Source organism: Mustelus asterias, chromosome 8 (assembly GCF_964213995.1).
Source record: "Mustelus asterias chromosome 8, sMusAst1.hap1.1, whole genome shotgun sequence".
Classification (NCBI taxonomy): domain Eukaryota; kingdom Metazoa; phylum Chordata; class Chondrichthyes; order Carcharhiniformes; family Triakidae; genus Mustelus; species Mustelus asterias.
Genome location: NC_135808.1, coordinates 117,729,041 through 117,752,981, shown reverse-complemented (window position 1 = coordinate 117,752,981; position 23,941 = coordinate 117,729,041). Strand labels below are relative to the sequence as shown.

The 23,941-nt window shown below is 46.8% G+C and overlaps 1 protein-coding gene across 1 annotated transcript in view; it reads right to left on the bottom strand.

The window, feature by feature from the left end:
- LOC144497479 (dihydropyrimidine dehydrogenase [NADP(+)]-like) overlaps positions 1–23,941 on the bottom strand; it is a 760,900-nt gene that overhangs the window by 156,905 nt on the left and 580,054 nt on the right. The window contains exons 15-18 of the mRNA XM_078218814.1: positions 22,927–22,995; positions 16,754–16,837; positions 485–605; positions 70–189 (exon numbers count right to left, since the gene is read on the bottom strand). Coding sequence (XP_078074940.1) covers positions 70–189; positions 485–605; positions 16,754–16,837; positions 22,927–22,995 — 394 coding nt within the window. The remainder of the gene's footprint in view (positions 1–69; positions 190–484; positions 606–16,753; positions 16,838–22,926; positions 22,996–23,941) is intronic.

Below are 23,941 nucleotides of genomic sequence, written 5' to 3'. Positions count from 1 at the left end.
CTACAAGGACCTCCCCACCTCGCGCCCATCTCAGAGGAAACGCTGTACAGCGATGAGGGCAATACCTACCCGACACGCCACCATATGTGGTTCGCCTATCTCGACCAACAGCAGGCACTGGTGTGCCGTCTGCGAGTACCCCGATCAGCCCCGAGACTGTATTGGTCGCTGTAACACCATCTGCACCACCTGTGAGAGAAAGGCAGCAAGTTAATTAAATTCCAATCCATCGAAAGATACGATACAATCCAAGTCAAAAGTTAATCGCTAAAGAACGGGCGACAGCAATCATTTCAAAGTTAGTGACACAGAGGGGTGATCAAAGAAGAACCAAATAGAAGGTGCATTTTTAAAAATGGAAGTATTTAAACGGACTGCAAAGATTATGAAAGCAAACCGTGGAAGAGAATGAGGGGAACAACATTTGTTCTGCGACCAGCATTTTGGATCCCCGCGCTATTCAGTCCCCGCTACAGCCTCTTACCTTCCTGAGCTGCCATCGCTATGTTTACAATGTCTGTGACGTTCGGGGTCAGCTTGGCAAAGAACGGAATCTTAACAGCTTGTCGTACCCAACGGCAGATGTTTCGCACCAGCTTTGGATCCTGTTCAAATGGGTCAGTTACAGAACGAGATGAGAAACTAATCTGATAAAGCTGTGCAGAGAGACTGGCACAGCTTAAAGCTGCCAATCTGCCTGCACCGCGTGCGACACTGAAGGCACTGTAACCATCTCATTATTTGATCCTCAGATCACAGCAGCAAACAGCAGAGCCGTAATAATATCATCTAATGCAATTACATTTTTCTTGTGTACAGAATAAGCCGAATGAATCAGCCTCCATTTATAATGGAATTTACAGCGGTAATAGGACTACATGCCTACTGTAGCTAATACTGATTGGCACAGATCAGTTGCTCTGAATTATCTATTTAGATATTAAAGCCTTTTAAAAATAGTAACGTCTTTCATCTTTGTCCTAGTAAGAAGGAAAAGACACTAAAGCATCTCCTTTCTTCTCTTGCCAATTTTTTTTTCTTGAAAGCTTGGATTTTCTTCTTGGTTACAATTGCTTGTACACTAATCACCCTCCAAGTCTTTGCTCAAGTGCCATTTATTCATATGTGAGTCTTTTCAGTGAGTACTCAACCATGGTAAGGGATGGAGCTGGGGTAGAAGAGCAACACAGTTTCAACAGATTCCCATCTCCATTGGTTGTTCAGTTAGGTCAGCCAGGGTCTAACTGAGCCACAGAACCAGACCTGAATAGCTGAGTAGCCTACTGCTGTTTCTAGATGCACAGCCTTCCATCTTGGATCACTGCACAGTGATCAGCGGCAGGCATTAGATTTCCTCACCCACATAATGCTGAAGCTAATTGAAAACGGTGAGAGAAGGCAACTGGGGAAGTGTGAGCATGGCACTGGTTTCCAATGTGGAGCCAGGAGCAATGGGAGCACCACTGCCAAGTTCACCGCTGGTAGTAGCATTCTGTGCAATGCTGAGTGCTTGTTGCAATTAGTCGCAAACTAATTGTGCAAAAGGAGCCTGAAACGGTCATTAGGCATAAGCAATGGACCCCGGCCCAGTTTTAGTGGGTACTCTCGACAATTATTTGGTGCCTTAATCAACATGGTGTGCAGTATATTTGAGGTGTGGACAAGGTGCTCGCATTTAGCATGCTGTCCTACGGGCACTTTCCAGGGCTCCACTGGGGATCTCTATAGGATCATTCAGGCTTCCATGCACAAATGCATCCAGGAGGTAACAGACACTCTTTTTGCCAAGGCCCACAACTATGTTAACTCTGATAGAGGTCAAGCCAGTCAAGATGTCAGAACACTGGGCTTTGCTGCAATTTCCAGGTTTTAACAAGTGCAAGGTACCATAGACTGTCCAGGCAGTCCTTGACTTTATGCCATTCGAGTTATGGTGAACCTTACCATGCTCATAAATTGACACCCTGTTTGGACTTTACAACATTGGTTTCGACTTTACGACACCACGTCAGAGAACAAGGTTTTGCTAACTGTTATGTTCCTTTATGTTCCGCCTTTCACAACCTTAGGAAGGGCAAACTGCAAGTCAGATAGAGAATAGAAACGTCTCTGAAAGTGTAAGCACTATGATATCATGGGTGATACACTACTGTAATGTAATTATATTGAAGCATGATCTCACAGGAAAGAGTGAGAGAATCTGGTGGAATGGTGCGATGACAATAATCTCTCCCTTAATGTCAGCAAAACAAAAGAGATAGTCATCGACTTCAGGAAGTGTAGTGGAGGATATGCCCCTGTCTACATCAATGGTGATGAAGTGAAAATGGTTGTGAGCTTCAAGTTTCCAGGTGTTCAGGTCACCAACAACCTGTCCTGGTCCCTCCATGCCGACGCTATAGTTAAGAAGGCCCACCAATGCCTTTACTTTCTCAGGAGGTTAAGGAAATTCAGTATATCCACTACGACTCTCACCAATTTTTACAGATGCACCATAGAAAGCATCCTTTCCGGATGTATCACAGCTTGGTATGGCTCCTGCTCTGACCAAGACCGCAAGAAACTACAAAGGGTTGTGGACTTAACCCAGTCCATCACGTAAACCAATCTCGCATCTATTGACTGCGTTTACACTTCCCGCTGCCTCGGGAAAGCAGCCAGCATGATCAAGGACTCCATGCACCCTGGACATATTCTGTTCTGCCTTCTTCCATCGGGAAAATGATACATACGTCTGAGAAGACATACCATCTGACTCAAGAACAGCTTCTTCTCTGCAACCATCAGACATTTGAATGGATCTATCATATATTAACCTGATCTTTCCCTTCACCCTATCTGTAACTGCAAGTCTATATTCGGCACCCTATCCTTTCCCTTCTCCCCTACGTACTCTATGAACTGTATGTTTTTGTCTGAACAGTTGCGATTTGAATTTAGTTTTTTTCAATTTCCACAGGAAGGCAGTATGTTTTCAGAATGGGTGGGTGCCCAGCCCAGCATCAGGCTCCGGGCTCACCCCTGTACCTCAAGAGGTGGGCGGGTGCTCAACTCCGCAGCACACCGGCAAGATGTAAATAAATAATTATGGGTCAATTAAACTTGTTCACATGCCAGTTGGTCCCAATAATATCCTGCCCATGCTATAATATTGTTGGCATGGGCACTAGGGCAGGAGTTGCAGGCCATTTTAAAAGGATGGGAAGGAAGGGGGAATACTATCTTCAGAGGGTGGCGGTTGGACAGGGCCCGACCTGCCTGCTGTCCAAAAACCACCATTCCAACCTCTCCTACCTCCCCCCCCACTCCCCCACTACCCCCACCCCCCCCGCCCCCCCACCACCACCATGACCCCCTACCACCCGCCAACCCCCGCCCAAGCTGGCCAAGCACTCCTTGCTTAATATCCTGGACTTGCTTCATTCCGGGATCCATTGGGCCTTCCTCTAGGGATTGGTTGCAGTCCCAGCAATGGCCACTAATGAGCTATAGGCACTGCCAGGACTGCTGAATTCCTGGGTGAGTGATCAAGAGACACAGGCTAATGTTCTGGGGACATGAGTTCAAATCCTAGCGTGGCAGCTGGTGGAATTCAAATTCAGTTAAGTTAAAGGGGTGGCAAGTTGGCACAGTGATTAGCACTGCTGCCTCAAAGTGCCAGCCATCTGCCAGGGACCCGGGTTCGATTCTGGCCTTGGGTGACTTTCTGTGTGGAGTGTGCACATCCTCCCCATGTCTACGTGGGTTTCCTCTGGGTGCTCCAGTTTCCAGCCCACAGTCGGAAAGACAAACCAAAGAAGAACGTACAGGGTAAATGGTAGGACTCTGAAGAGTGCAGTTGAACAGAGGGATCTGGGAATACAGGTACAGAGTTCCCTAAAAGTGACGTCACAGGTGGATAGGGTCGTAAAGAGTGCCTTTGGTACATTGGCCTTTATAAATCGGAGTATCGAGTATAAAAGTTGGAGTGTTATGGTAAGGTTATATAAGGCATTGGTGAGGCCGAATTTGGAGTATTGTGTACAGTTTTGGTCACCTAGTTACAGGAAGGATGTAAGTAAGATTGAAAGAGTGCAGAGAAGGTTCACAAGGATGTTGCCGGGACTTGAGAAGCTGAGTTACAGAGAGAGATTGAATAGGTTGGGACTTTATTCCCTGGAGCGTAGAAGATTGAGGGGAGATTTGATAGAGGTGTATAAGATTTTGATGGGTATAGATAGAGTGAATGCAAGCAGGCTTTTTCCGTTGAGGCTAGGGGAGAAAAAAACCAGAGGGCATGGGTTAAGGGTGAAAGGAGAAAAGTTTAAAGGGAATATTAGGGGGGGGCTTCTTCACACAGAGAGTGGTGGGAGTGTGGAATGAGCTGCCGGATAAAGTGGTAAATGCGGGGTCACTTTTAACATTTAAGAAAAACTTGGACGGGTTCATGGATGAGAGGGGTGTGGAGGGATATGGTCCAAGTGCAGGTCAGTGGGACTAGGCATAAAATGGTTTGGCACAGACAAGAAGGGCCAAAAGGCCTGTTTCTGAGCTGTAATTTTCTATGGTTCTATGGTTCTATGGTATGTGCAGGTTGGATGGATTGGCCATGCTAAATTGCCCCTTAGTGAGCCAAGATGTGAGAGTTAGATGGATCAGCCATGGCAAATGTGTGAGGTTACAGGGATGGGGCAGAGGGAGGGCCTGGTGGGATGCTGAGTCAGTGCGGACTTGATGGCCCAAATAGGCTCCTGCTGTACTGTAGGGTTTCTTTGGATGCCCTTTGTGCATCAGAATGGGATGCCCTCTGAAGTAAATATCTTCCTACCTGCCTGCTGTCCAAAAACCACTACTCCAACCTCTCCGCACAACCCTCTCCACACAACTCCCCCCTCCCTCCCACCCCCCAACCCCCCCAAACCCCAAGGCCAAGCTGGGCAAGCACGCCCTGCTTAATACCCCAGACTTGCCTTGCTCCGGGGTCCATTGGGCCTTCCTCACAGGATTGGTTGCAGTCCCAGCAGTGCCACTAATGAGCTATAGGTGCTGTCAGGACTGCTGAAGTAGCTGGCCAATCTGAGGGCAGGTCACAGTGAGACTCAGGGCCCTATTTTTCCATTTTGATTCTAAGTCCCGGGCGGACCTGAAACTGGTTTCAGATCCGACTTTCAGACCCGTTCTCAGGCACCCCCATACGCACCCTGCCTGAAAAAATATCAGCGACTCAGAATCACGCTGCACAAGCCTGTGGGCGGGGCTTAACACGCCCGAAACCCTGCAGCTCCAATCGGCGCCTCCAACTGCGCATGCGCAGAAAAAACATGATAGAATGCTGCTCCCCTGCCACATCGCTCCCGGGCCAGATAATGCCTCCGCCTGGCCCCCACAGACATTGCCCCATCCCCCCAACATTACCAGCCCCCTTATTCCCCTACGCCTGGACCACCCAGACCGATCGCGGGCTCCTCCCCCCCCCCCACTGATTTCAGGTAAAGTGGCAGCAGAACCCCCCCCTTCCCCCCACCGATCTCAGGCAGAGGTGGCAGTGGACCCCCCTTCCCCTTTACTGATCTCAGGCAGAGTGGAAGCGGACCCCCCTTTCCCCTCAATGATCTCAGGCAGAGTGGCAGCGGACCCCCCTTCCCCTTTACTGATCTCAGGCAGAGTGGCAGCGGACCCCCCTTCCCCCTCACTGATCTCAGGCAGAGTGGCAACAGATCCCCCTTCCCCCTCACTGCTCTCAGGCAGAGTGGCAGCGGTCCCCCCTTCCCCTTTACTGATCTCAGGCAGAGTGGCAGCGGACCCCCCTTCCCCCTCCCCCCCCACTGATCTCAAGCAGAGAGCTGTCGGACGCTCGGCATTTACCTCCTCACTAACTTGAGCGCCCAAATCGGATTTCTGTGGAGCATGTCTGTTTTGCGCTGATTCTAGATGGGCGAATGCGTTGGTAAAGGGGGAAGTGCCGGTAAGGTTGGGTGTGCAGCCCATTAAGTCAAGTTAAAAACATGCAAATGCATTTAAATGGCCTTCGTGCCCATTTCAGGCCCGGTCCCGATTGCGGCCATTTTTGGGCCTTGGTAAAGGGGGAACTGGCACGGAGGCGGGCACAAATCGCGCTACTCGCCTCACGCCCGACTTTAGCCAGTTTTCATGACAGTAAAATTTGGCCCTCAGTCTCACCGATACCTAATTTAGTTCACCCGCAGCAGAGTGGACTGCCAACATTCCTGCTGGGGGAAAGAGGCATCCCTCTACCTCGCCACATAAAATGTAGCCCATGGTGGTCCTGCATAACATAACAAGGAAATATCCCCAGGATCATGAAACACTATAAAGAAAATTCCACTCTCCTACACTTTGGACCGTGGATCTGTACAGCCCGAAATAATACTGGTAATGGTGAATGCAAAAATATATTGCCATTTATTCAGAAACTTACATTTTGATGTGTGCACCTGACATAAAAACTAACAATAAATATTATAATTCCAATTGGCTGTGAATCAGAAGGTGTAACAAAGTTTTCTAAATTTGACTTTTTGGATTTGATTTGATTTATTATTGTCAAAAGGGTGGCACGGTGGTTAGCACTGCTGCCTCACAGCGCCAGGGACCCGGGTTCGATTCCCGGCTAGGGTCACTGTCCATGTGGAGTTTGCACATTCTACCCGTGTCTCCTTGGGTTTCCTCCCACAATCCAAAGATGTGTGGGTTAGGTGAATTGGCCATGCTAAATTTCCCCTTGGTATCAGGGGGACTAGCTAGGGTAAATGCATGGGGTTATGGGGATAGGGCTTGGGTGGGATTGTGGTTGGTCCAGACTTGATGGGCCGAATGGCCTCTTTCTGCACTGTAAGATTTTGTGATCCTCCTATCCACCTCTGTGAACAAGACTTCCACTGCTGCATGGGGTAGCCATGGGTGACTGTCTGGGTGGAGTTTGCACGTTCTCCCCGTGTCTGTGTGGGTTTCCTCCGGGTGCTCCGGTTTCCTCCCACAGTCCAAAGATGTGCTGGTTAGGTTGACTGGCCATGCTAAATTGCCCCTTCATGTCAGGGAGATTAGATAGGGTAAATGCATGCGGTTATGGGGATAGGGCCTGGGTGGGATTGTGGTGAGTGCGGATTCAATGCACTGTCGGGAATCTATGATTCTATGATGATTCTATGTATCGGGATACAGTGAAAGCATTGTTTCTTGTGCGCTATACAGACAAAACATACCGTTCATAGAGTACATAGGGGAGAAGGAAAGGAGAAGGTGCAGAAGATAGTGTTGCAGTCATAGCTCGGGTGTAGAAAAAGATCAGCTTAATATAGGCTAGGTCCATTCAAAATGGTGCAGAAACATAACAAAATCCATTCCATCCCCCAATCCTACTGCTCACTTCAATTCAAGCTGGTGTGACTTCAGTTTGGCAACATGCATGTGCAGAATGTTCAGTGGAACAGGTATCTACCCAACACTTAACTGCGTAATACTGACCAATGTGTACATAATGCAGCTGTGCCATTCACCTTGGGCATGGCATATCCAACAAGAGTAGAAATGAATTGGAGTGTGTTCCGGATAAGTATTAGACTTTTGAATGGACCTACCTCACACTAAGCTGATCTTTCTCTACACCCTCGCTATGACTGTGACACTACATTCTGCACTCTCTCCTTTCCTTCTCTATGAACAGTATGTTTTGTCTGTATAGTGTGCGAGAAACAATACTCTTCACTGTATACTAATACTTGTGACAATTATAAATCAAATCAAATCAAAATCAAATGAATGCAGTGAATGAGGAGCTAGCTATTTCTATCACATGTTGGCCATCTAAACAAGTTTTATATATTGCATGAAGGATGGTGCAATGCTTTGAACAGCCATTTGTTTACAAAATGCTAAAAAATCTTTGCAGAAGAATTTCCTACTAATTTCTCGGATATACAATAAAAATGTTATTAGGGTCCTCCTTTGTGAAGACAGAACTAAAGTGTGTATTTAGCTGGTCAGCCATTCCCTTGTTCCCCATGATAAATTCCCCTGTTTCTGACTGTCTTCAGCCATCTTTTTCTCTTCACATACCTCTGGAAACTTTTACTGTCAGTTTTTATGCAAACTTGCTGTCAGACTTGATTTTCTCCTTCTTAATCAGTCCCTTGGTCCTCCTTTACTGGTCCTCCTTTGTCATTCTGAGTAGTAACTCTGCTCTGGATGACAAAATCAACCACCGCCTGGTAGAATCACGCTCAGTGTTTGGCAGGCTCGCTCACAGAAATTGGAAAGAGCATGGAATTTGTCTCAGAACAGCGATCAAAAGTCTGTCAGACAGTGGTTCTTACATCGCTTCTATAGGATGCGAGACTTGGACAAAATAGCAGCATCACATGAAGCAACTGGAAACATTCTAACTTTGCTGATCTATGTGCAACCTCAGGTGGCGGGACAACACAGATTCTTGCAAAATACTCTGCGCACCTAGTGTCAAGAGCACACTCGTCAGAGCTCAGCTTGCTGCATCAGGCATGTGCTTCATGTGGAAGATTCATACATACCAAAAGAGTACTACAGTCAGCAGAGAATGGAAATCTGCACCATGGGACGTCCCAAACTTAGAAACGGAGACAATCTGAACTCCAATCTCACGGCTGGATCCCAATACGTGAGGGTGGGGGGGACCTTGGACAGACGCACAAATCCCTGTCATGCAAGCGATATCAACTTTTGGGAGGCACGGTGGCACAGTGGTTAGCACTGCTGCCTCACAGCGCCATGGACCCAGGTTTGGTTCCCAGCTTGGGTCACTGTTTGTGCGAAGTCTGCATATTCTCCCCGTGTCTGCGTGGATTTCCTCCGGGTGCTCCGGTTTCCTCCCACGGTCCGAAAAATGTGCTGGTTAGGCGCATTGGCCGTGCTAACGTCTCCCTCAGTGCACCCGAACAGGTGCCCGAGTGTGGCGATTAGGGGATTTTCACAGTAGCTTCATTGCAGTGTTAATGTAAGCCTACTTGTGACACTAATAAATAAACTTTAAACTTCAACTTTTGAGAAGAACAGAATCAAATGACTACAGGACAAGTAAGCGTGGCACAAAGCCACAAAGCTTCCATCTATCCCCCATTCATCTGAGTTTGCAGGCAGTACTTGTAATTGGTTATGCAAATTGAAACTTGGCTTAACGTCACACATGAGACATCAACCTAGCCTGTAAACTGGTCTTTTTTTTTCTGAACTCTCATCTATCAAAGCGACTGGGAGAACCGATCAAAACGTTTGGGTTCATTCAAATGAAACAGATGTGTTCAGAAATTTTTGGCAGCCAATTTAAAGTTTGTTAAAGAAAATCTTCTTCTTCCTCTAACATTGGCCAGTATTTTACGACCTTGCCCCTGATTCTTTGGGGGGGGGGGGGGGGAGGCGAGGCGGTGGAATTCCAGCAATAGTCTATTATTACGTCAATAATACATTAATTCTGCAAGCCAGCATTTGCAATGGTGAATGGCACTCAAAGAATATTTCAGTCCTATTGTGTTTACACATATTAAATTACTTTAAAAAAAACTCAGACCTGACATCTTAAATTTTAAACCATACATTGTACATTCCCATTATTCTAAATATACATATTTCAAAGGAAAGATCTGACTGCCTATATATTAAAATGTAGATTACATAAATCCACGTGAAATTTGTATTTTTCTTTATTCATTCGTGGGACATGAGCGTCGCTGGCTGGCCAGCATTCATTGCCCATCCCTGGTTGTCCTTGGAGGACAGTTCAGAGACAACGACATTGCTGTGGCTCTGGAGTCACATGTCGGCCAGATCGGGTAAGAATGGAAAATTTCCTTCCCGAAAGGACATTAGGGAACCAGGTGGATTTTTTCCGACAATCGTTTCATGGTCATCAGTAGGTTTTTAATTCCAGGTATGTTTAATTGAATTCAAATTCCACCATCTGCCGTGTCGGGATTCGAACTTGTATCCCCAGAACATTAGCTGAATTTCTGGATTAATGGCCTAGCGATAATAGCACTAGGGCATCACCTCCCCCCCCCCATTATTTCACTCATAACGGCTAAAAGTGAATTACTCCGAGGATAAGCTGTGCAAAATTCTAATGAACCAAACAGCTGGCACTGAAAACTTCTTCCAAATGCTCATTCACTAATAAATTAGCTGTTTGACAGAACTTAAACTCAAAGACAATTCTTCCTCCAATTTTCTAAATAACTAAAACATCCAGTTGTTTCTTTTCAAATGAGCTGATCTAGTCTGTCATCAATTAAGGTGGTAATTATCAACTGTCGAGAGACATCAAGGATTTTGCCATATTTATATAACCTAATAATATTTGGGTAGGCCCTCTCAGGCTGACGCATCTCAAAAACACTCCCTGGAATGAATTCTGTTTCTCTTAAAGTGCGCTTGCTGTTCCCACATCAGCAAATCTATCAGAAAACATTCCACACAAACACAACAGGAACCTTGAAGACTCGTAGACAATAATGGCACAATTTACCAAAGTGCAGCTGACATTAGATCTGGACTGCCAATATAAATATTAATTAACCCTAAGAATTCCATGGAGAAGTTTCCTCATTTAGCTGGTTCCTTGCTGAGGGAGCCTCTGTTGTGTTAATACAGCCCCAGCAGCATTTAGATGCTGGTTCTTAGCCAATGGAAACCCTTTCAAAACAAAACAAATTGATAAACACTGAGCAGTGTGCTTATTTACCTTGACCCCCCTCTTGTTCTTCAAACTACCATTCCCCATCCCCCCAACCTTCAACCCCTTCCCTTCCTCTCCAAAGCTCTTGAATGTGCTGCCACTTCCCATGCCCACTTTTCTTGGAACATAAATAAAAGCAAAATACTGCGGATGCCGGAATCTGAAACAAAAACAGAAAATGCTGGAAAAAGTCAGCAGGTCTGACAGTGTCTGTGGCGAGAGAATAGAGCCAACATTTCAATTCAGGATGACCCTTCGTGAGCTGACAAAGGGTCATCCTGATTCAAAACGTTGGATCTATTCTCTCTCTGCAGATGCTGTAAGACCTGCTGAGCTTTTCCAGCATTTTCTGTTCATGTTTCCCAGAACTTTTTGTTTGAATTTCCCCAGCTAGGTTTTCACTTCCTATGATGTGGAGATGCCGGTTTTGGACTGGGGTGGGCACAGTAAGAAGTCTCACAACACTAGGTTAAAGTTCAACAGGTTTGTTTGGAATCACGAGCTTTCGGAGCGCTGCTCCTTCCTTAGGTGAGTCATCTGAGGAAGGAGCAGCGCTCCGAAAGCTCGTGATTCTAAATAAACCTGTTGGACTTTAACCTGGTGTTGTGAGACTTCTTACTGTGTTCACTTCCTACAGCAGCACTGTCACAGATGAGATCATACACGCACTGACCAGGGTAAACTATCCCTTCCATTTTTAGAATGAGACTTTAATCCGAATTTCCATGTGCCTTCTCAACTGAATGTATCAGCTCTTGTAGCAAGGGAGTTATGCCCAGTGTCCTGACCAATATTCATCCCTTAATAAACATTACAAAAACAGGTTACCCTGGCTAATATTTTGTTGTTGCTTGTAGGAGCTTCTCTTCCTGTTCTTACACCTTTCCCTTTGGAGCCCTCCAAGGATCGACCCTTGGACTCTTATTTCTCAATCCGTCATGGTGGGAGCCTGGAACTCACTGCCTGAAAGGGTGGTGGAGACAGAGGTCCTCATAACATTTAGAAGTACTTAGATATGCACTTGCGATGCCAAGGCATACAAGGCTATGGACCAAGTGCTGGAAAATGGGATTGGAATAGTTGGATGGTTTGTCTTTGACTGGCAGACTTGATGGACTGAAGGGCCTTTTCCTCTGCTGTAGACCTCAATAACTCTATCATCTAAAAGCTCCAAGATCACTGTGTTCCTCCCATTCTGCCCTCCTGAGCATCCTGATTTTAACTGCCCACCATAGCTGTCATGCAGCCCTCAACTTTGTAATTCCTCCATAAACATCTTCACGTCTCTCAGGCATGGTGGTACAGTGGTTAGCACTGCTGCCTCACAGCGCCAGGGACCCGGGTTCGATTCCTGGCTTGGGTCACAGTCTGTCCGGAGTCTGCATGTTCTCCCCATGTCTGCGTGGGTTTCCTCCGGGTACTCCGGTTTCCTCCCACAGTCTGAAAGATGTGCTGGTTAGGTGCATTGGCCATGCTAAATTCCCCCTCAGTGTACCCGAACAGGCGCCAAAGTGTGGCGACTGGGGGATTTTCACAGTAACATCATTACAGTGTTAATGCAAGCCTGTTTGTGACACTAATAAATAAAAAAACTTTCTCTCCTCTGTTAAGATGCTTCTTAAAACCTATCTCTGACCAAACCTTTGGTCATCTGTCCTATTTTCTCATTTGGCTTGGGATCAGATTTTGTTTGATAACACTCCTGTGAAGTGTCTTGGCAGCCGTACTATGTTAAAAGTGCTGTGTAAATGCAAGCTGTTGCTGTTTTACATTTCGGATTTGGTGTCAAAACTAACCTAGATGGATGGGATGAGCATTCGCTAGATTCTCTGGGTGCAAGGGTTTCACGTGAAATGAGTTGGTGAATCTCAATCCACTTTCCGGTGGGCATTATGTGTCTCTAATCCTAAATTAATTAGCAATTTCCCGCAGAGAGGTCACAGAATGTTTAGTGTGGGATACAAAGAAACCTCACGCTGGCTGAACTAAGGATGTCGCTGCAGAATGCTTTTCGGTGCAATTCGTAGAACCATAGAATCCCTACAGCGCAGGATGAGGCCATTTGGCCCATCGAGCCTGCACTGATAACAATCCCACCCAGGTCCTATCCCCGCAACCTCACGTTTGTATCCTGCTAATTTCCCTGACACTAAGGAGCAATTTTAGCATGGCCAATCCACCTAACCTGCGCATCTTTGGAGTGTGGGAGGAAACTGGTGCACCTGGAGGAAACCTACGCAGACACGGGGAGAATGTGCAAACTCCGCACAGTCACCCATGGCTGGAAGTGAACCCGGGTCTCTGTCGCTGTGAGGCAGCGGTTCTAACCACTGTGCCACTGTTCCACCCTTTTAGCCATACAATCTCTGAACTGGGAGCCTTTCCTGCTCATACAACAGTCATATCTGTGAACATGAGAAGCATTGATAACCTGATCGTGAATACCCTTGACCCATTCCCCATATCACTAATGGGAAATCATCGAATCATAGAATCCCTACAGTACAGAAGGAGGCCATTCGGCCCATCGTGTCTGTACCGAGCACAATCCCATCCAGGTCCTATTCTCGTGAACCCACTCATTTACCCTGCTAATCCCCCTGACTGTAGGGTCAATTTAGCATGGCCAGTCCACCTAACCGCACATCTTTGGACTGTGGGAGGAAATCGGAGCACCCGGAGAGAACCCACGTAAAGTCGGGGAGAACGTGCGGACTTTGCACAGACTGTGACCCATACTGGGAATCGAACGCAAGTCCCTGGCACTGTGAGGCAACAGTGCTAACCACTGTGCCACTGTGCTGCCCGCAAATGCCTGCAGTGTTTCCCAAGTTGCTTGAATACATCAATATTGTTGCTGTCCAGCACAAAAGGGCACTTGAGGTGTTGGACGTAAGTGATGAAAATGATGTCTCAATTTTAAAAAAATCCTTTTCTTGCAACCCCTGCTGCAGTTGATCCTGTGCCGCCGCCCCCCCCACCACCCCCCCAACTTGTTCTGATGCTCCTGCTTCTCATTGAACTTGTGCTCTGCAGACAGCCAGACTGACTGAATTATGGTGTGTGAGGTTTTGTCCGTCTCCCCACATCATCATTAGTGACGCACAAGCTGTTAGAAAAATATGCAAGTCAGCTGACTTTGTGCTGTTGGGTGAAGTCAGCTCATTGCGACATCAGCATATGGAGCGCTGCAATTGTGCTGACGCTGAGCGTCCAAATTATTGATCCCAGAGAGAGAGACGCTACTGATTGGGGCTGAGAGAAGAATGGCCTAAAAAAGGTTCTGTCACCGATATGGGCTAAAGTCGCATGAGAAGTCCCAATGTGTAGGGATAAGGGGGTAGGGCCTGGGTGGGATTGTGGTCGGTGCAGACTCGATGGGCCAGATGGCCTCTTTCTGCACTGTGGGGTTTCTCTGATTCTCTGAGAAGCTTCCATATCTGGAGGCATCATTGATTCATGAATAGTCTTGTGCCGAATGAAGATTAAGGGCGGGATTTTCCGTCTGCACTTGCCCCAAGGCCGGAAAGTCCCGCCCGAGGTCAACGGACCTTTGCATAGCCTGTGTCCCAGCTGCTACGATTCCCGTGGAGGGTGGGATGGGAAAATCACACCTTAAAAGTGTTCGGTACAGAAGAGTAACCCAAGGGTAAATTTGAGGCCTTCATCCTGATGGGGAATGACTTGTAGCCCCTTTCCTGCCGACGATGTGGCAGTTCCTATCATCCTCACTTGGATCCTGTTATACATAAATCAAGGCCACATATAGAACCTCTGTTTCCACTTCAGACAGCATTGAGAGAAATGTGCACTGTACGTACACACTGCCCAGTACCACTTCCTCCCCCCCAGCCGACCAAAAGCCCATCAGGCCAGCTTGAGTTGATTTTTGTGGGGCCAGAAGATTTGATTTTTGTGGGGCCACAAAGAGAGAATGAGAGCTGATGCCAAGGTGGGCCCCCCCCTTCCACCACCCCGTCCCGTTCTCCTGGCCTACCGTCTTGCGGCTCATAGGCCGGCCAGTGCCCCTGAGGCAGTGGTGGCTCAGAGTCAGTGGGCCACCCCAGGGCACCAATTTTCTCCCCTCAGCTCCCTGATCTTATGTGTAGTAATTCAGCCAGCTTCCCATCACCAACACCCTTTATTGTGGACCAAGGGAAAAGGCTGCTCCCATGGCTTCCAGTCAGGTAGTCTTCACCTCAGAACCTACTACTTCATTCTGGGTAAAGTTGCAGGCTTAGAAAGCCCTGCTGGCGGTTTCCCATTGGGCGAACCTCTGCTCGTTCAATAAAGGCAGCTCATGCTCCACGAAGCCCACAGACAGATCTACTGATGATTCCCCCGTGGCCTTCATGGTGGCCATTACACTATGTTAATAAGGCTGGGCCCCAAAGTGGAATGGACCTGCTTTCTGACCACTGGGGAGCTGGTAAGCACATTAGCTACACCGAGCAGCTCTTACAGGGAAAATCTGCCAGCAAGTGTCTTGGAGGCCACCATGAAGGCCACGGGGGAATCATCAGTAGATCTACCCGTGGGCTTCGTGGAGCATGAGCTGCCTTATTGAATGAGCAGAGGTTTGTCCATGAGCATCAGCAATGGAGGTATGAAAGCTTACTCCAGGCAGAAATAGTGAGGCCTGAACAGTCAGCAGATGAAGGGCGAAAATTGAAACCATAGGGAGCTGTTCTTCAGATTTTCCAGTGACATTTGAAGAGGCAGGGATGAGGTTGAAATGCCGAGATTCACACTGCAAGTGGACACAGCACAATGCTGAAGGAAGCTGATGAATATACAATGGGATTATTGGAAATAGAAGGCGATGAGACTGGCTGTGATTAGAGGAAGTCATTGATAGGGATAACTAGTTTCTGCCTTCAGATGGAACATGGAATAGATTGCTGCTGGCAGTTAACATTCATCTAAATACTTTCAAATAAGACCCAAAAGGTTAATAAAAGGGCATAAGAATTGCTCTTTTATTTAAATGATTCTTTATATTAGTTCTTAAATTTGAAACTAGGATAAAGATTGTTCCGAGTGAGGATATTACAAGCTCACTGACTCCCACAGCTATCTGGATTACAGCTCTTCACAACCTACATCCCGAAAGGACTCCATCCCTTTCTCTCAGCTCCTTCGCTTCACTGGGCAGAGAATTCCACAGAATCACAACCCTTTGTGTGAAGAAGTTTCTCCTCAACTCAGTCCTAAATCTGCTTCCCCTTATTTTGAGGCTATGCCCCCTAGTTCTAGTTTCACTCGCCAGTGGAACCAACTTCCTTGCTTCTATCTTATCTATTCCCTTCATAATCTTATATGTTTCTATCAGATCTTCCCTCATTCTTCTGAATTCCAATGAGTATAGTCCCAGTCTACTCAGTCTCTCAACTCCGGCCTAGTGAATCTCCTCTGCATCCCCTCCAGTGCCAGTATATCCTTTCTCAAGTAAGGAGACCAAAACTGTACACAGTACTCCAGGTGTGGCCTCACCAGCACCTTATACAGCTGTTTATAAACTCCATCCCTCTAGCAATAAAGGACAAAATTCCATTTGCCTTCTTAATTACCTGCTGCACCTGCAAACCAACTCCTTGAGGTTCCTGCACAAGGACACCCAGGTCCCTCTGCATAGCAGCATGCTGCAATTTTTTACCATTTAAATAATAGTCAATTTTGCTGATATTCTGACCAAAATAGATGACGTTTACACAAATGTGATGCATTCGGCATTAGGAGTGGCAATGGTGGGATGCTGGTGTTGGGGGGCATTGTGATGGTTCTCTCCTCGCCAGTGAATTGTGCTTTTAAAAAATTCTCAATTTACTACAGGGCTTCCTCTCTCATCTACTGATGGCCATGTGCCCCCCGCCACCGCCCCCCCCCCCCACCACCCCACAGGCCATCCCAGGAACTGTATGACAAGAGCCTGGGCATCCCAACCCACAATTCAGACACACCAGACAAGTCATGCTGAAATTATGGTGGAAGTATTGCTAAACAGCAGCATATGGTTTTAATGGAATGCAAAAGAGATCAAAATTGATGTACCTGTCCACAAGCCAGGCCCATTCCTCTTTCTCCCATGCCATGTGGGCAGGACAAGTTTAATTCCAAGGCATCCGCACCAGAGTCCTATAAAGGATAAAGAATTTGAGAGCACTGTAAGAAGATGCTGGAGTCTATTATCAAGGATTTCATAACTCAGCATTTGGAAGGTAGTGGTATAATCAGACAAAGTCAGCATGGATTTCCAAAAGGTATTTGTATTGGAATTTTTTAAGAATGTAGCTAATAGTTGACCGAGGAGAACCAGTGGCTTTATTTAGACTTTCAGAAGGTTTTCGACAAGGTCTCACATAACAGACTACTATGTAAAGTTAAAGTACGATTGTATACTGCATTGGTGAGGCCACACCTAGAGAATTGTGTGCAGTTTTGGTGTCCTTATCTGAGGAAAGATGTCCTTGCTATAAAGGGAGTACAGCGAAGGTTTGCCAGACTGATTTCTGGGAATGGCAGGTCTGTCATATGAAAAGAGATTAAGTCGGTTAGGATTATATTCACTGGAGTTTAGAAGAGTGAGAGGGGAACTCATAGCAACTTATAAAATTCTAACAGGGTTAGACAGGGTAGATTCAGAAAGAATGTTCCCAATGGTGTGGGAGCCCAGGTGTGGGGAGAGAGCGGGTAAATGGAGTTGAAATCAACCATGATTGAATGGTGGAGTGGACTCGATGGGCCGAATGGCCTTACTTCCGCTCCTATGTCTTATGGTCTTAACTAGGGGTCCTGGTTGGAGGATAAGGGGGTAAACATTTTAGAACGGCATAACTATAGGGTTCATGGTGGGAGATATAGGAAGGATATCAGAGGTAGGTTCTTCACGCAGAGAGTGGTTGGGGTGTGGAATGGACTGCCTGCAGTGATAGTGGAGTCAGACACTTTAGGAACATTTAAGCGGTTATTGGATAGGCACATGGAGCACACCAGGATGGTAGGGAGTGGGATAGCTTGATCTTGGTTTCAGATGAAGGTCGGCACAACATCGTGGGCCGAAGGGCCTGTTCTGTGCTGTAACGTTCTACGTTCTATGTTCTAACGGAGGTGCGGAGAAATTTCTTCACCCAGAGGGTGTTGAATGTGTGGAATTCACAACCACAGAATGTAGTTTAGGCCAAAACGTTGTCTGATTTCAAGAAGAAATTAGGTACAACTCTTGGGGCTAAAGGGATCAAGGGATATGGGTGGATGGGGGGGAAATCAGGATATTGAATTTGATGATCAGCCATGATCATAATGAATGGCGGAGCAGGCTCAAAGGGCCGAATGGCCTACTCCTGCTTCTAGTTTCTATGTTTCTTTCCCAAATTGTTTTGCTGAACAGAACAACTTACATTAACATAAGTTGGAAGTAATTAGATCTTTCTTATTGACTGAAAGATGGAGCAGCTGGCCTCATACACTTCAATTTGATGGGAAGTTTGAATAAAGAGCAAATGTTATATTATTTCCGCATTTTATAATTTTGACAACATAGTTTAGCTGTGTTCATGGTCAGAAAACATGTGGTTTATCGAATTGTAAACATCAAGTGAGAATCAATGAAAGAAAATATTGATGAATCACAATGCAAATACAACGATCTAAAAATGAATAAAATCACTTGGCAATAGATTATTTCTTTTGTAAAGACTAATGATTTCATTTAACTTAAATGCTGTCACAGGAAAAAAAACTGCACTAATTTTCGATGTTCCAGATCTTCCATTGTCCAGAGGGTCATATCCCGGACGGACCTCGGAGGATGTGCAGGGGGACCCTCTCGGGGGTCTCCATGCAAGGACTGCCCAGGAATTGCCCAGGAAAGCAATTACCCTGCGCCTGGAACCCTCTGAAACTCCAATTTAAAGTCAAAGGGCGGGATTCTCCCCCCAAAAATTCTAAGGCCCGTCCGAAGGGGGGTAACTCCCGCTGTTTTTTTTAGCGGGATTTTCAGATGAAATCTCCCACACTCTGAGCACTGCAGGGTGCCCGAGCAGGATTCCCTCTGAAAATCTGTGGGCGGGGCCTATTCCCACGGAAGAGGCCGGCAGCATAGCACTGAGTGGGCCACTGCGCATGTGCCAATCTGTCAGCGCCGAGATCGGTGAATGCGCAGTGGCCCCCGTACTGCCGGCCTCCCGATTGCTGGTCAACCCCATGACTCCTGATCACTGCCCCTCCAACACCCCCCACCCCCCGATCGCTGGCCTTGCAGGCCTCTCTGCACCGGCCCCGATCTCCCCCCCACTCGGCGAGCTCCGTTCTCTTGATTCCCCCCACCCTCTCCACCCCAGAAGGCCTGACCTACCCCCACCGCCAACCACCCCCCCACCTAGATTGTCAGCCCCGATCACCATCCTCCCTCCCTCTGCCTGTGATCCCAGTGCAGAGTGGCAATGGGACACCCCCCCCCCCCCCCATCTCCATCGATTGCCCCCAAAGGTCCTGCCCCCCATTAGGCCCTTCCTTCTCTGGCCTGGCCCCCTTGGCACTGCCCAATGGGCAATGCCAAGGTGCCACTTGGGCATTGCCAGTTTGCCCCTTGTGCAGAGCCAGGGGGCCAGGATGGCACTGCCAAGCTGACACTGCCTGGGTGCACCCACCCTTACCCCCGACCTCTTGAGGAGGCCTCAATGGCCTCACTTCACTCCAGCGGGGTTGGGTTGCCTGTTCTCTGTTCGTGGGGAGCTGTAGTAAACCCCGCTGGAGTACACTAATCAAATGCAAATCCCGATTTAAATATTGTAATCAGCTCCACACCAATTTCTGGCACGGAGCTGATGACGCTGCAAATCCTGGCCCCGGAGACGCGCAGAGGGCGTGACACCCAGTCGGGAGCCCGTGAAACAGCCTCCACTGATGTCTCCCAGCCCGTTGCACTGCGAGAGCAGCGTAGCAAGCTGGGAGAATCCCAGCGAAGATTTCAGATGGTTTCAACACACTTTGCAGAATGGTTACCCAGGAAAGGTTAGAAGGATTAAATAAAAACAGAAAATGCTGGTAAAACTCAGCAGGTCTGGCAGCTTCTGTGGAGAGAGAGAAACGGAGTTAGCATTTTGAGTCTGCGCGACTTCTTCAGAGCTGAAGAGAGGGAGAAATGTGTTGGATTACGTACTGCATAAGAGGGAGTGGAGCAATTGGAACAAGGCAGAAGGTGAGAGCAGTAGGAGGGAGCCATGTTGGGACAACTCCTGGTGCATTGTCTCTTCAAGGGATGTTTCCCAGGGGCCATTTTCCAATGGAGATGGGATATTCTTGTTGCCGGAGCAACCTTATACTGGCGTATGGAACCCACAAGCTACCAAAAGGCAGCCTTCTGGTGGCCGGGTATTGTCCCTCCTCAGTGATTGTTTGCCAACTGTGGCCACACTTATGTTTAACAATTTTAGTCTTCAGAGGGCACTTGCTGTGCTCTAATGATTCCCTCCCCCCTCACCCCAGCCATCTAGTTTAAAGTTTATTTATTAGGATCATAAGTAGGCTTACATTAACACTGCAATGAAGTTACTGTGAAAATCCCCTAGTCGCCACACTCTGGCACCTGATCTGGCACACTGAGGGAGAATTTAGCATGGCCAATGCACCTAACCAGCACGTCTTTCAGGCTGTGGGAGGAAACCGGAGCACCCGGAGGAAACCCACGCAGACATGGGAAGAATGTGCAGACTCCGCACAGTGGGTGACCCAAACCAGGAATCGAACCCGGGTTCCTGGCGCTGTGAGGCAGCAGTGCTAACCACTCTGCCACCGTGCATCAGCAGTGGTCAGTTAACAAGCTGCCTCAGGAAGATTGTGAGGGTCAGCGGGATTTGTTGAGGTCGGGACCCCCACATGGTCTTGATGCCCGCTGAAAAATTCAAGGCCAAGCATTAGCCAGCCAGTTTGTAGTCACCGTGATGGCACGACTCCTGCCCAAGGAGCAGCCCAAACCAACACAACAGGCAACATTTTTCTTTTGGCGCAGAATAACCTGGGACGAGCTGCTTGCCGTATTGGATGCTTTGCTGCCCATTTTTCGCCTGGGCGAATGGGTTCGCCGCCAAGAATCCGTGGACCTGTGTGTCCGAGCTGTCAAAAATGTCTAAGTTAAAATAAATTTAAAACACATCTGAACAGGGAATTATATAAATATTACATCCCCCATAAACCTGCTCATGTGAATTTGTGTGTAGATTTATTATTTTTCTCAAACTGATAGCCATTAGAGATGTGAAAAATCATAAGCGTTTTACGCCTTGCAGACAGCAAAGGAACAAGCTACATGATAAAGTCATTCATCACAGTCAGCGTTTAGACAGCAAAGCTCATGTTAAGCCAGAATTTAGCTACAGATTTCACGGTCAATTGGGCCAAACAGGTTTAAAATGGATCTAGAGCTTAAGATCACAAAACCAATTACTAATAATGTTTAATTTAATTTCCCTTCAGTAAGCCCTTTTAAATCTGAGATTTTGCAAGGTTCATAGAAAAGATGGCCAGCAATTTTAAGGATCATTATTATGAGAATATGCAGTCAACAGATGTAAGTACAGGGAGATAAGGCTGATATTCCAGCCTTATGGAACACTTGCCTCTGTTATACCAGAAGTGGGCAGGTTCAGGGGAAGTTGAAATTTTTAACTTCTGACCTGACTCAAACCCACCCATTTCTGGGGGTTAAAATTCTGCCACATTTTTCAGATGCATTGCATGCTAATCTAAAGATCTGTACATCCATGTGGTAAATGGGCAGCATGGAGGCACAGTGATTAGCACTGCTGCCTCAGAGCGCGAGAGACCCGGATTCAATTCAGGCCTTGGGTGATTGTGTGGAGTCTGCACGTTCTCCCCATGCCTGTGGGTTTCCCCTCTGGGTGCTCCGGTTACCTCCCACAGTCTGAAAGATGTGCTGGTTAGGTGCATTGGCCATGCTAAATTCTCCCTCAGTGTACCCAAACAGGCGCCGGAGTGTGGCGACTAGGGGATTTTCACAGTGACTTCATTGCAGCGTTAATGTAAGCCTACTTGTGACACTAATAAATAAAAATACTTTTTAAAATCTCTTTTTGTCCATGGAAAGCCATTTGAACGTTAATGACACACTACTGGCTTAGCCATTTCTTATGTAGCATGATTCCCAGTTCAAAATAATCAAACTTTTTGAATCCAGCACTGGAACGTCATCAAATCTATCTCTTGCAGCTCTGCATGTGGCTGGTGGACTGATATGTAACTGCTGTGTGCACTGACTGTGGTGCAGTGGTGAGTGGCATGGCATTCGGACTATGCTACACATGGCAATATAGTTTGTAAATCAGATTGGAATACCATAACAACATTCATTACCAAATGCAATTGGATCACATCATCTGGTGTTACTGCATAAGCACTGGCATATTCTCAAAATGATGATCCTTAAAATGACAGGACCATTATTTGTTAGAAAGTTGCAGAAATTCAATTCAGTTTTTAAAAATATCGGAAATAAAAAGCTGGCACAGTGCAAAACTGTTGAACTGTCATCAAAGACCCACTGGTTCTTTAGTGCCCTTTAGGGAATGGAATCTCCTGTCCTAACCTGGTCTGGCTTGTGCGGCCCTTGCGAAGGTGGTTAACTCTTTTAACTGCCCTCTGAAATAATCAAGCAAGGCATTTGGTTATCAAAGTATGCAAAGAATCGCACCTGGACTGTATGTGTTTCAAGATATAGATCTACCGTATCTCTGGGCAACGAGGAATAGCTGGGAATGGGTGACAGACTTTCCAATCAAGTCCTATCAATTGCTATCAATTATTCAAAAGAAGTCACTGATACATAAAGGGGCTACAGGTGGCACTATTTGTTGGTGGAAAATTGCGTGTGGCGTTGGATCAAAGAAATAAAGGTATTTTATGAAGAAGCAGAATTCGTGTCTCCTTTACAGCAACTGTGAGGCTCAAACTGGAATGGGCAACATCAGCCTTGCCCACATCTTTTGTTGGGATTAATTGCCCTTCCCACCTTGTCTATCAACAGAAGTTGCTTAAATGAAAATTCATCTCATTTTGATGGATCGGTATAAAATAAAACCAGAAATAGCACTAAGCATTAATTGTTTATGTGTAATTATTTTATCTCCAAACAGTATAATGTGTACGGGAGTGAACATGTTCAAATTGCTTCTGTAGCAATATAGAATGTGCATAACACAAAGACTTACCTCTGCCATTTTTGCAAGTTCTGTCCAATCATCCTTGTTGTAAGTGCACATGAGACTGGCAATAAGAATCTAAAAGAAAAAAGAAATTTGCATTTACAAATAATATCTGAGAAAAGATTACTTTACACAAATACATCCTTTAGCCTGTAAGCAATCTTTTTGGAGTGTTTTCGTGAATAACTGGATATTTCAACCTCATAGTCCCCATAAGCAAGATTGCTCTGGTCAGCCCATTATTTCAAAGCCTTTCTGTTCCATCAAACTTATTTCTTCCTATTTCAACTCCCATTATTTTCTCCCCTCTTTTTCTATCTACACCTGCGATTCTTCCGATGAGTTTTTGACGAGGTAACTGAAAAGGTAGATGAGGGTCATGCAATTGATGAGGCGTACAAGGACTTCCAAAAGGAGTTTGACAAAATGCACCATAACAGGCTTGTCAGCAAAGGCAAAATCCATGAAGCCAAAGGGACGGAGGCAGCATGGTTACAAAGCTGGCCGAGTGATTGGAAATATGGGGCGGAATGTTCTCGCCGTTCCCGCCAGCGGAATCTTACGACCTGGCAACGCAGGGTGCGAACAACGGGAAAGACCAGAAGATCCCGCCACCGGCAAATGGCTGGCTCCCTCCATCCGCCGGGAGGGAAGGGGGGATGTGGAAATCTTGTCCCCAGTGGCAGCAAAAGGCTGTTTTTCAATGGTGGGGTTCCCCACTGGTCAGTACTACAAAAGGTCGTGAATGTAGCCCCATCCATCACGCAAACCAGCCTCCCATCCATTGATTCTGTCTACTCTTCCCGCTGTCTCGGCAAAACAGCCAGCATAATTAAGGACCCCACGCACCCCGGACATTCTCTCTTCCACCTTCTTCCTTCGGGAAAAAGATACAAAAGTCTGAGGTCACATGTCAACCGACTCAAGAACAGCTTCTTCCCTGCTGCTGTCAGACTTTTGAATGGACTTACCTTGCATTAAGTTGATCTTTCTCTCCACCCTATCTATGACTGTAACACTA